At 42.2% G+C, this 13,615-nt stretch overlaps 1 protein-coding gene across 4 annotated transcripts in view; it reads left to right on the top strand.

The window, feature by feature from the left end:
* Positions 1 to 13,615, top strand: part of LOC138743690 (A-type potassium channel modulatory protein KCNIP1-like) — a 160,922-nt gene that overhangs the window by 64,619 nt on the left and 82,688 nt on the right. Inside the window, exon 2 of one of the 4 annotated variants that reach the window (XM_069899287.1) lies at positions 4,940 to 5,050. The exons of the other annotated variants lie outside the window; for them this stretch is intronic. Coding sequence (XP_069755388.1) covers positions 4,999 to 5,050 — 52 coding nt within the window. The 5' untranslated portion in view covers positions 4,940 to 4,998. The remainder of the gene's footprint in view (positions 1 to 4,939; positions 5,051 to 13,615) is intronic. 4 annotated transcript variants of the gene reach the window in all.

Below are 13,615 nucleotides of genomic sequence, written 5' to 3' on the forward strand. Positions count from 1 at the left end.
TTGTTGGAAGATTATTCTAAGAGATCGTATATACTGTACAATTATTTAGATAGTTAGGGACTGATTAGGGATAGTCAACATGGCTTTGTGTGTAGTAGGTCATGTCATAGTTTTTCAAGGTTACCAGGAACCTTAATGAAGGAAATGTTGGGATGTTGTCCACATGGGGTTTAGTAAAGCCTTTGGCAAGGTCCTGCATGGGAGATTAGTCAGGAAAGTCAGACGCTCAGTATTCACAGTGAGGTAGTAAACTGGATTTGACCTGGGCTATATGGGAGAAGTCAGAGAGTGGTAGTTAATGATTCCTTCTCGGACTAGAAGCCTGTGACTAGTGGTGCACCTCAGGGATTGGTGCTGGGACCATTGTTGTTAGTCATCTATATCAATGATCGAGATGATAACATGGTAAATTGGATCAGCAAGTTGCAGATGACACTAAGATTGGAGGCATTGTGGACAGTGAGGAAGCCTTTCAAAGTTTGCAAAGCGATCTGGACCAGTTGGAAAAATGGCAGTTGGAATTTAATGGAGACAAGAGTGAAGTATTGCATTTTGGAAGGAGAAGCTGAGGTAAATGGTAGTGCAGTAGAACAGAGGAATCTGGGAATATAGATACATAATTCCTTGAAAGTGGTATCACAGGTGAATAAGGTTGTAAAGAGAGCATTTGCATTATTGACATTTATGGGTGGTTACTGCAAAACTGTTACTGTGCCAGTGATCAGGTTCAGGTTCAAATCCTGCACTGTAAGGAGTTTGCATGTTCTCCCCATGTCTGCGTGGGTTTTCCCCGAAGGCTCCGATTTCCTCCCACCATTCAAAATGATGTAGGTCAATTGGGTGTATTTGGGCGGCACAGGTTCATGGGCTCAAAGGACCTGTTACTGTACTGTATGTCTAAATTATTTAAAAAAATTAAATTCAAAAATTCATAAATCAAAGTATTGAGTTGGAATATTATGGTAAAGTTGTATGGCAAAATTTGGAGTATTTAGTTTAGTCACCTAACTACAGAAAGGATAAAAATAAGATAGAAAGAGTGCAGAGAAGATTTACTAGGATATTGCCTAGATTCAGGGACTGAGTTACAGGGAAAGGTTAAACAGGTTAGGACTCTGAGCATAGAAGAATCAGTGGAGATTTGATAGCAGTTAGTGCAATGCCTTTACAGCGCGAATGATCAGGTTCGAATCCCGCACTGTCTGTCAAGAGTGTGTATGTTCTTTCCTTGTCTGCATGGGTTTTCCCCGGGGCCTCTGGTTTCCTTCCTCCATTGGAAAGGTATCAGTCAATTGTGTCTAATTTGGCGGCAAAGGTTAGTGGGCCAAAATGGCCGGTTACTATGCTGTATGTCTAAATTTAAAATTTAAATTTAAATACAGAGAGTGAAACAGCTGCCATCTGAAGTGGTGAATGCGGGCTCAGTTTTAACAGTTAAGAAAAATTTGTAAAGGATGGGAGGGTCGTGGGGGGCTGTGGACTGGGTTCAGCTCAGTGCAGAATAATAGTTTGGCACAGACTTGAAGGGCCAAAGGGCCTGTTTTCTGTTCTGTAATATCCTGTCCTTCTATGAGTGTGGTCATACCTTTCCCATTCCTCCCCTCCACCCATAGAGCCTCAGTAGTTAAGCCCTCTGGTCTGTCCTGCCCGAGCACAGCTGTGATATTTTCCCTGACAAGCAATGCCACTCCTCACCCTTTCATCCCCCCACCCCACCTATCACGTCTAAATTAATGAAAGCCCAGAACATTGAACTGCCAGTCCTGCCCCTCTTGCAACTAAGTTTCACTAATGGCCATAGTGTCCTAATTCCACGCTCTAAGCCATTCCTACAATATTTCTAGCATTGAAATAGCTGCAGCTGAGAACATTTCCACCATGTACAACCCTTTGATTTCTGACTTTACATGTAGTTTTCACATCATCTTTTTTTCCCCCTCCGCTCCATTATCTGCTTGGACAGTCTGATTCCCATTCCCCTGAAAATCTAGTTTAAACCTCCCCAAAGCAACGATATTCAAGAATATTAGTCCCCCTCTAGTTCAGGTGCAAGCCAACCTGTCGGACGCGATCCATAAACCTGAAGCTCTCCCTCCTGCAGCACCTCTTTAGCCATGTGTTAATTTGCATATTCTTCCAACTTGTAACCTCACTAGCATGTGACACGGGTAGCAATCCTGAGATTGCACTGTTTCCTGTCAATCAGCCAATCAACGTACACTGGAATCTTTCCTGTGATGCCATGAAGCAGCTTCATGTGAGGCACCTTGTCAGGGGCCTTTTGAAAATCCAAATATACAACATCCATTGCATCACCTTTGTCTAGCCTGCTTGTGGTTTCTTCAAAAAATTGCAGAAGGTTTGTCCAGCAGAATTTTCCCTCAAGGAAACCATGCTGAGTGGCTTATGCACCTCCAGGTACTCTGTAACCTCATCCTTGACAATTGACTCCAACAACTTTCCAACCACTGATGTTAAGCTAACAGGTCTATATTTTCCTTTCTGCTGCCTCCCTTCCTTTGCAAAAAGCGTGTGAACTTGGCAATTTTCCAGTCCTCCAGAATCTATAGATTCTTGGAAGATCATTACTAATGCCCTTTCAATCTCTAGAGTTACTTCTTTCAGAACCCGAGGGTGAATTCCATCTAGTCTGGGAGACTTATCTACCATTGGACCATTCAACCTCCCAAGCATTTTCTCTCTGTTGACTAGGACTCTTCCACGAGAGCCTTGAAAGTCTGGCACACTGCTCATGTCTTCTGAAAACTGATGCAAAATACTCATTCAGTTCCTCTGTCTCCCATTACAATTTCTTCAGTTATTTTCTATCTGTCCTATATCTACTCTTGCCTTTTTTTTAAACTCTCGATGTACTTGTAAAAGCTTTTATTGTCCTTATTATTGCTAGTTATATTTCAAATTCATCAATTTCTTCATAGCAATCTTCTTAGTCATCTTCTGTAAGCTTTTGAAAGCTTCCCACTCCTCTGTCTTTCAAATAATTTTTGCTTCCTTGTTGCCCTCTTTTTCTTTAACTTTAATTTATTTCATCCATAGTTGTCTCATTTTTCCATTCAAATATTTCTTCTGTTTTGGAATATACCTGTCCTGCACTTGCCTTATTTCTCACAGAAACTCCAGCCGGTGCTGCTCTGCCCTCCTCCCCCTGCTAGTATGCCTTTCCAATCATTTTTGGCCAGTTCTTCTCTCATACCTCTGAGGTCCCCTTTCTTTCACTGGTCTCCTGACATATCTAATTTTCATTTCTGCCTCTCAAACTTCAGGGCAATACTATCATATGTTCACTGCCTCCAACGGATACTTTTTTCCAGCTGTTGTCTTATTTTGACCACAATGCCATCATGGCCACAATGTCAAACCTGCTGACTTCCAGAGGTGCTACTAGTTTGTTTCTTGAAGTATAAGCATTTAAATACAAGACGTTCAGTGCTGTATTCATCACCCATTTCAATTCTGTTTTCAAAGTACCCCAAGTTAAATCCTTATTACGCTTTCAATTTTTCCCAATTGACTGCCTATCCTTCCTCACAATCTTACTGTGCAGTATATCTATTTGTGTATCTTCTATCCTATTCATTCTGGTTCACATCCCCTGCCAAATTAGTATAAACACTCTCCAATAGTTCAAGCAAACTTGCCCACCAAGATATTAGTCCCCCTCCTGTTCAGGTCAGACCTTCCCCAGAAGAGATCTCAATGATCCACGAATCTGAACCCCTGCCCCCTCCACCAACTCTTCAGCTACACACTCATCTACCACAACTTCCTATTCCTGCCCTCACTGGTATGTGGCACAGGCAGTAATCCAGAGATTACCACCTGAGGTCTTGGTTTTCAGCTTCCTTCCTAACTCTTCAGGACTTAATTCCACTGCCTTGCCTGCCATCTCCACTCCCTACTCTGGGTTATTATGAAAAGATCTTACCTGTAGCACGTCCTCAACCTCTGCTCGCCATAGCTCTCGAGCCAAAGTCTCTAACTCTCCACTCCTATACTGAGCCACTCATACCATGGCCACTCTACTTGTGCCTGTATTACTTTTTTTTGTTCCTGCAAATGAATTCCAATTTGATTGGTCCACGAAACTGAAAATTATCATAAAATATATTTTAAAAGGATAAGATTTTGAGGTTTAGTTATTAGGTCACATTTCACAAACAAACATCTCATTTGCCATGCAAGAGTAGATTTTATGTCTGCAGTTGGCTTTGCAGAAGTGCTTGTGAGAGTTTCACAAGTAGGTGCTAATGGACCAGCATGTTTGAACAGTGTCCAGGCTCAAGAACTGATCAATCTTTTGCTGCCTGAATGGTGCCAGAGTTGTAAATTTCTGGTTGAAGTTTGTTGTCCCAGGAGGACCAAGTGGTTTTGTAAACAGAGATAAAACATCTAGATTTTTGGGAGAAAGAGAGAGACTGAAAATATTCTGCAGCAGTTCATGGTGAAGACTGCAAGTTGACAGACACGTTGCCCGATCCTCCTCCCTTATCCCAACTAATATATCCAGAGACAAAATTAAATTGACAGTTATTTTAAAAAGAAAGACTGCAACAATAAGTTAGTCCTTATGCCTTGTTCCTGTAGCATTTTACAGTGTTTCTTTACCCGCAAGGCAAATTAGGGGCATAAGGACCAAAAAGTAGAACAAAACAATACACACAAAAAATTTCTTATGAAAAAGTAAAAACAAACTCAACGAAAGAACAGAAATCGTAGGATTTACATTTTTGTGACTCAACCTAATTAAGATGGATGGATCCCTCTCCCCACCCCGCCCCCCCCCCATCCAAGGAGAGGGTAGATGGGAATGGACAGAATGACAAAGCACAAGGAACAGATTTATATCTTTGCCCCTATATAACATAGGTACAGTTGCCAAATTTTAAGGAAGGTGTTGTATTTTCACCTTAAATTATAGGTAATTTTCTCCAAGGGAACACAGCTCTGCATTTCTTCATTCCAGTGCCCAATGCCTAGATGAGAGTCAGACTTCTGGGTAACTGCTATGCACCTCCTGGACAGCTTCATCGTAAGTCTTATGTCCATGATTTTTCCCAACAGGAATAACTGGGTCCTGTGGAAATTTGTAGGGACATCACAAGGCCTCCATTTCCTCATTAACAATTCACCCTTCCATTAATTTCCTTAATTGCCTCCTCATCAACAGCTTTCTCCCTCAAGTCAGTGAGATCAGAATCTACCTTTTGCTGCTCAATTAACTCTTTCTTTGACAAAGAAAATCCTGACTCTCAAATTTAACCTGCTCTTTCAGGACTATTTCAGAAGCACTGGGCAAGTCTCTATCAACTGGATCTTCCTCTGCTCTCATCATTTTCTTTGACAGAGACCTTGTCACAGCACATGCAGGATATATCTCACAATCTTTGTCAACCTCATCCTTGCTTGGCTTATTTGTTAATCTCAACACTAACCCAACTTTATTCCCTGCCAAGTCATTCCCTAGTAAGAATGAGACTCCTTGCACTAACTCCCATTACAACCAGTCCTTTAATTCTGAATTCAACACTATTTTGTGCAGAGCAATTGATTCTGCATAACATCCAACTCCTCTAATCAAAGTCATCTCTCCTGTGTCCGTCTTTTGATCAAGGGTTAAAACATTCTCCAATGACAGTGACTGACTGGGCAGCTCCAGTATCTCTGAGAATTTTAACTGGAACTTGGGAAGTGCATTGCTTTACTGAAATCAAGCCCTCTGACACAAAAGGTTTTAATACATTTACAACATTCTTACCAGGTATGAAACCTCTGTTCTCACTAAGTTCAACTGTCTGAATACAAGCTTTTGGTAATAGCTTTTTTTCTCTCTTTTTTAAGACTAAACCACTTTGCAAGAACATGACCAGGTTTCTGACAATAATGACAGACAAAACCTGAAATTCTGTCCTTTCTTAATTTACCCTGATCTTTTCTCTTAATATTCTTCCCAGACTTAATTTCAAGTTTACTGGTGTGTTCCACATTAACCTGCTGAAATTTGCTTTTGAGTTAATATCACAATATTTTGTGATATTCAACTGCTAATCTATCTGATTCTTGCCATGTCCCCACGTCTTTCTCATCCAAATATAATCTCATTGGGAACACACCTTTTAATTTCCTCAATTAATATCAATTCTCTTACTCTGTTGAAATCAAAATGTACAGATTTTTCAATTGCAAAATCCATATAAGATTGGTTCCCTACTTTCTTCAAAATCCCTAAATTTTTGTCCATAGGCTTCTGGAACCAAGTCTTAAGCTTTTAACAGTGCTTTTTTAACAATCTCATAATTGGAACATGCTCTGCATTCAAACTAGAGTATGCCTTTTCCCTTTATCACATAAGAGGCCACTTTTCTTTCAGGCAGCTTGAGCTCTGAGCAACCGTTTTAAAAAGCTGAAAATATGTATTAATATCCCTTTCATCGAAAGGATTAGCCTCTCTACTTGCCATAAAATTCTCTGCAGGAGTTCGAGCTTCAGTTCTCTTACCTCCCTCCATCTCAAGTCTTAACTTCTCTTTTTAAACCACCTCTTTCTTTTATCTTCTTCCAACTTATATTTTCTCTTCTTTTCAGCTTCCTCTGCCTCATGTTTACATTTTCTCTCTCTTCCTCCAACTCCAATTTTTTCAATTGCAATTGCATTTCAAAAGATTTATCCCCAGGAAAATTTTCTAACTCTCTTCAAATTTTCCATCTTTTATATTATATTTCACTGTCATTCTCTGCATTTCTATTTTCCACATAAAACCCTTGACTTCAGCAAGCTTTAATTCTCTAGCAATCTTCATCAGTTCCAACATTTGTTCTCATCATTTTGTTCCAAAAATTCTCCAATATCCATTACTGCTGTTTTTCCACACACACAAGCTTTAAATTAGCTTGGAAAAACAATGGAGCATAAAACAAGCATTTACCTGTGTGAAGTTTGAAGTTATTATTTGAGCAATGGAGTCAACGTGAGATCCCACCCACACATGCGCAGCCATTCCTTTACAGTCTGGAGGGGAGAAGCCACTGAACCTAAATGAGTTAAACTGGATGAACCAACCAAACACAAACCTGTGGCTGAACATTATTTATTACATAACAAACATCTTTATTAGTAATGAAGAAAGGGAGGGAGAAGTGGGCACATTCACTCACCAACTCCCATTGCTCAAAAAATAATCATCAAACTTCACACAGGTAAGTGCTCGTTTAATGTTCCATTATTCTTCACAATGTACATTGGTTCGCCAGCATGTGAGTTTGTAGCCCAGTGGCTTATCCCTTTCGGGTGGTCCGACAGACCATAATCAGTTCAGTGGGTCCCCCGTCTGCAGTCTTTGTCAATCTGCCACGTATCGGATGGAGACCGTGAAACTCTGCCCCTCTGAATTTAAAGGCTCATTTTTGAACCTATTAAAGGTTCTCTCGTTACTCCATCCTGCCTGGCGAAGGATATCCCATATAGGAACCTCAGCCCTATTGGCAGTCAAGGTTGCCGCCACTCTTGTTGAGTGGGACCCAAACTGAGTAATACCCACTCCAGCCACTCTCATGACTTCCCGCAGCCATCTGACCAACATCTGGGAGGTAGCCCGTTGATGGAGTTTCTTATAGCATATAAAAAGGTATTTCTCATTTAGCCTAATATGTTTTGTGCATACAACGTATCCTTTTAATCAATCCAACACATAACCATTCATCCTCTCCATATGCATACAATAAAAATTCTGTCCCAACTCTCCCTTGCTTGTTAATGTTTCAGAATGTCTGTAACTTGAATGCTTACATAGTCCTCCTCCCAACGGATATAGTCCATATGAATACAAGACAAGATTTGTACCCTCTCGGCTGATGTCAAGGCCACCAGCATTATCAGCTTATGGGACAGGCTACGTAAATCCAAACTGGAAGCCTTAAATAGTCCAAAATAATCTTTACGGCCCAAATTTCATGAATCTTTTGATCAGGGGGTGGTTCATCATCTCACGCTCAGAGTCCTGGAACATCAAGAAAGCAGCCAGTGCCCTCTTTGCTCTATTTGCTTCTCTGTACATAGAACATATTGGTTAGAAAACTCAAATACACCTCCGATAGAGGCTGACTGTTCATTCAGTTCGTTTCCCCACATAGGAGGCATACTGTTTTTGTGTAGACTTTCTCCAAGATGCCCGCAAGATGACCAGAGTTCTAGGCTGCAGAGCATTTAGGTCGATCCTTGCTCTCCGATCCTGTAACCTAACAGACTTAAGTGAAACAATGGACCTTTGTCACCAGTTGGATTAACAGATCTTTGTTTTTAGTGAATACTAATGGACTTCCCACCATAAGCCTTGGGAGTATGGGGAAGCAACATTGGGAAGGCCAATTTGATACTGCTAGCAGTCCTGAGGTCTCCTGTATCTTAATCAGGCATTTCGCCTCCAAGGCGAACGGGGAGAACGAATGGAAGTTGTATTTAGCCCAATCTAGGGTAAAAGCATCAATGGCCTCCACTTGGGCAGCCAGGACATGAACCTTGGAACCTGAGCTTTCAGCTGGGACATGAACAAATCTATCTCCAGCACGCCAAAAGTGTCTGTTAACAGTTTAAAGTATTTCTTTCCCAGAGTCCACTCGGTGCTATCATTGAATTTCCAGAACATTAGGTCTCCCTGGGTGTTTATCCAACCCAGCAGGTAGATGGCTGTAACCCAAATATTTCTTTGAATGCACCAGTGCCAAATCTCAATGGCTAGCTTGTTACATGAGGAAGATTTGAGACCTTGTATATTATTGAGGTAAGCTACTGCTGAAGTGTTCTCCAACCTCAGCAGTACATGAATGCCAGCTTCCCTCGCACAGAAAGACTTTAGTGCTAATAAGCCTGCCAGCATTTCCAAATAATTGATGCCTGATTTTGAGGCCTCCCTGAGCTCTCTGTCCATCCCTCTGCCTCCTGCAGAGACCTTAAGATTTGTGGCTCACCAGCCTTCGCTACTAGCACCTGACCAGGTCCACCTTTCTGAGCTCGATCCTCGCGTCATCCCGTGAGATATGGTTGATACACCATGCAATATTGGATCTGGCTTTTCTGGCTAATCTCATGTTAAAATGTCCCATAGCTGCCTTAAGAGCTGATATTTTGTCCCATTCCAGGAGCCTATAATTTAGCAGGCCATATTGTACCGCCAGGAAGGCCATCCCCTTCTTATGGAGGGACGAGACTCTGTCATGAGCCCTCTGCAGGCAGTCTTGATCTCTGCCGCTGTATCCTTAGGCAGGGTAACTTTCATGGCTCTGTATCAATAATGAAGCTAAGGAATTTTAACCTCTTAGTAAGCACCAACCCTGATTTCTCAGGGTGTATAAGAAATCCCACATGGCTTAATAATCTCGAGATGGCTGCTACTGCCCTTTTTGTTTTCTCAAGCAACCTGCCAATAATAAGGGTATCATCTAGTTAACCCATTACCATGTGCCCCTATTTCCTGAGCCTTGCAAACACCAGCTTCGATAACTTGGTAAATGCCCTTGGCTCTGAGCTCAGCCCATTCAGTAAATTATACTGCCATAGCTATCCCTTCCAGGAAAATTTCCAGAACTTGCTGTACTATGGGCAGGAAGTATGTATCTTCCAAATCTATCGAGGCCATGTAAATAGCCCTTACGTAATAGCAGCATCCCAGAATATATGTTATCCATTTTAAAATGCCTGTACAAGACGTATTCATTAAAATCCGATAGATCCAGTATCACTCTAGTGCCGCCACTTCTTTTGGGTCACGTGAAGATGTTCGATACAAACTCATGTTTTTCACAGCTACATTGTTCAATAACATTTTTCTTTTTTAATGTAATGATCTCGGCATATACAGCCTCCTTCAGTTGTGGTCTGCGTGTGTACATATATAGACCCTTCCTCCTTATCGGAAGGGATTTCTGTGGGCCAAATTCAATTTTATTCCCCTTCACAGTGTGCCGAATAGAAGCATCAGTGGTAATATGACACCATCTATCATAGAATAGCGTTAATCGACCGCCAACCATTGAAGTCTTATAATTATCAAGAGTACTCAACTGTAATTGCGTAGCGTTCACTTCCTCGACCTGCCTTGTCGTCAGGCTGGTGCATTCTGGGTCCATCTCTGCGAAGCACTTTGAGCAGGAAAATTCTGCTGCCATGACTCCACGTAAGACATTTCCCTAAATAAGACCTGCTGGCTGTAGCCCCTTGGAGCAGAAAACCACCTCGGATAACCCGCTTAAATTCCTCCACATACTTTTGATAGGGGTAAAGCATAACAGGTTCTCTTGCCTGTGCTCTCAAACATCTGACCATGCCACCTGCTGCCATCTGCTGCTCATTCAAATCTTTCACCTGTTTGCTGAGATCGTCACCTAATAGAAATTTCATTACAGAGTTAGATGGTCTGCAAAAATGAGCATATCTTACATGTAGGTCGGGCCCCAGAGAGTCTTGATGGGTCTCCGATAAATTGTGTGACAGCATTTGTGCAAATGCAGTGATACCTTTAACCAGTGACCCCTGTAGTCTTTGCAATTTCATGTCTTTTGCCTTTGTAAGAATGTTCAAATTGTCCCAATATTGCAGAGTTTACCTTGGGCAGTTAACAGGGCAGAGGTTCTTCTTGATTAATTCTTCTCATACCTTCTGAAAAACATTCGATACCATAGATCCCACAATATCATCCTCTAGTGGCTGGCCAATACCCCTTGGTACTGCAAACTTTGCGGCAATCACCGGTATATGGCTCTCCTCCCGACTGGCCTGAGCAGTGTATGGGGATCCATTACCGTCCTTTTATCAGCGTCCCATGTATAATCATAAAGGTTCTACCCCTGCTCTGATGGTGTAGCAAACCTGCTCACCATGGCTGTCACCAGTTCCTCCAATTTATCCAGATGACTTACAATTTCATCACTGGTCAAGGGCCCTGCTCTCTGGCGGGCCTTACTCTTGGACCCCAGCCGAGCGGGTGCTCATCGTGCAGAGACCATGCCCTTCCTCGGGCTTTTTCTGCAGCTTGCTTGTCAAGTGGGCATCTTCACTACGTGATTCATTAGGTTTAAATCAGGTCCTACTTGTTCTTGTGTGGGGTACTCCCCTTCGCTGCCGCTCGACGTACTGAGGTCCAATCGCCTCATCCAGCGGCATTACGGTATCACTGCCTGTTTTTTGAGACCCCGACTTCCACGAAGCCAGGTCCGTGCAGCCAGATTCTCATCGAACATTGCCTTTTTAGGATTTTTCTTAAAGCCTTATCTTTCTTTCTCCAATCTTTTGCCAACTTCTCATATATCTCACAATATCTTGCAGAAGCACCGTTGCTGGATTTCTTGGCCATTTCTATTACTTTTAATAAATCTCATTTCATACTTTTGTTGTTTTGCTGGAGCCTCCATGATGACAACCACCAATGCTCAACAGCTCAGTCATCGTGTTTTTTTATACACCCGAAATATGAAAAAAACGTGAAAATGAGGCTGAAAATATATGGTACATTCCCTGAAAAATATATTTCTTACAGGAGATAGGGAGGGAGCAACATAAGAACTAGGAGCAGGTTTCTGCAATCTGCTTCATTATTCAATAAGGTCACGGCTGATCTGGCCATGGACTCAGGTCCTCCTACCTGCCTTTTCCCCATAGTCCTTAATTCCAAATCAATCTATGTCTTAAGCACATTTAATGAGGCAGATTCCTTCGGCAGAAAATTCTGCAGATTCACCACTCATTTCTTTCTCATCTCTTTCATAGATGTACTCCCAAATCTTGAGGCTCTGCTCTCTAGTTCTAGTCTCACAAAACAGTGGAAACTTTCCTGCCTTTCTCTTTCCCTTCCATAATTTTACATTTCTCTCACTTTTCTTAATTCCTGTGTGGCAACTCGACCTCTCCTCATCTCCAGAATCAACCTGGTAAACTACCTCCGCGTCACCGCCAAAGCCATATATACAGAAGCCTTTCTCAAGTAAGGAGGCCAGAACTACAGGTGTACCGTGACTAGTACCCAGTACAGTTGCAGCAGGACCTTCAATCCCTCTAGCAATGAAGGACAACATCCCATTTGACTTCTTAATTAGATGTGGCTCGTGCTAACCAGCCTTTTGCAATTCAAGTTTCCCTTTGCAATCTTTCACAATGTATTTTTCCTACAGAAGTTCACTAACATTGTAATCCAACTGCCAGCCCCTTGCTTACTCACTAAACCTATCTTTATCTCTCTGCAGCCTCCCCATATCCTCTGCAAAATGTTATTTTCTAACTTAATTTATGCTCCACAAATTTAGATAAGCTACAGTCAGTCTCATCTTCCAAATCATTAATGTATATCATCAAACATAGAATATTACACCCTAGCACAGGCCCTGTGGCCTACAATGTTGTGCTGACCAATATTGTGAAAACTTGTGAGCCCCTGATTGCCAGCCAGAGAAATATCTCTCTGCCTTCTGTTGGTTAACTCAATACATGCTGATACATCACCCCTAATTACATGAATCCCATCCTATGCTAAAGTCTTTTATGCGGCATCTTAATGAATGCCTTCTGCAAGTCTAAGTATACAGCATCTGCCTGCTCCCCTGATCCACTGCACTCATTATATCTTCAGAGAACTCGAGTAAATTTGTCAAACAGGTCATGCCCTTCCTGAATCCATGCTGCGTCTGACTGATGTTACATTTTCTATACAGATCTCTCGCTGTTAGCTTCAAGCATTTTCCCAACTACAGACATGAAGCTAACTGGCTTATAAGCCTTTTGCCTAAATCCTTTTTTAAACAGTGACATGGCATTCACTGTCATTCACTGCTAGGACCTGCCTTGAGTTGAGAGAATTTTGGTAAATTATCACAAAATCCTCTATTTTGACTTCCATTTATTACACCCCCAGGATGACTTGAGACTCACTAGTTTGCTCAAATGATATATAACAGTTCTAGCATGTTAGAGGTATCTTCTTCTGTGATGACTGACACAAAATAGTTTTTCAAAGCCTTGGCCGTTTCCATATTACCCAATATTAGTTCCTCTTCACTTTAGCCACCCTTTTCCACTTTATATAATCATGAAAACTTTGGCTTTCGTTTTATATTCTATGCTAGCTCATAATTCATCCTCCCTTTTTCTGTTATTTGCTCAGTGCTTTTTGAAGTTTACTCAATCTCCCAGTTTCCCACAACCTTCAACGGATGAGCTTTCAGTTTGATGGCTTCCTTTATTACCTTAGTTATCCAAGGCTGGCTCTCCCTACCCTTGCTGACCTTTTAACCTCAGAGAGTGTTTAATCCCGATAGTATCTCACCCTGACCGCCCCCCACCGGAAAGTATCTCATCCTTTCATCTCCCCCCCCCCCCCCCACCCCTCACTCCCATACAGATCCTCACCTCAACCCATCCCTCACCCAGGCAAGTGGCTCTCCCTGGTTCCCCTCCCTTATCCTGACCACCCCCACCGGAGAATGTCCCACCCTGACCCCCCTCCCCGAGAATGTCCCATGCTGACCCCCCCGAGAATGTCCCACCCTGATTTCCCCCCCACAGAGAATGTCTCACCCTGACCCCCCTTCCCCGAAAATATCTCACAACCCCCCCT

Source organism: Narcine bancroftii, chromosome 9 (assembly GCF_036971445.1).
Source record: "Narcine bancroftii isolate sNarBan1 chromosome 9, sNarBan1.hap1, whole genome shotgun sequence".
Lineage (NCBI taxonomy): Eukaryota > Metazoa > Chordata > Chondrichthyes > Torpediniformes > Narcinidae > Narcine > Narcine bancroftii.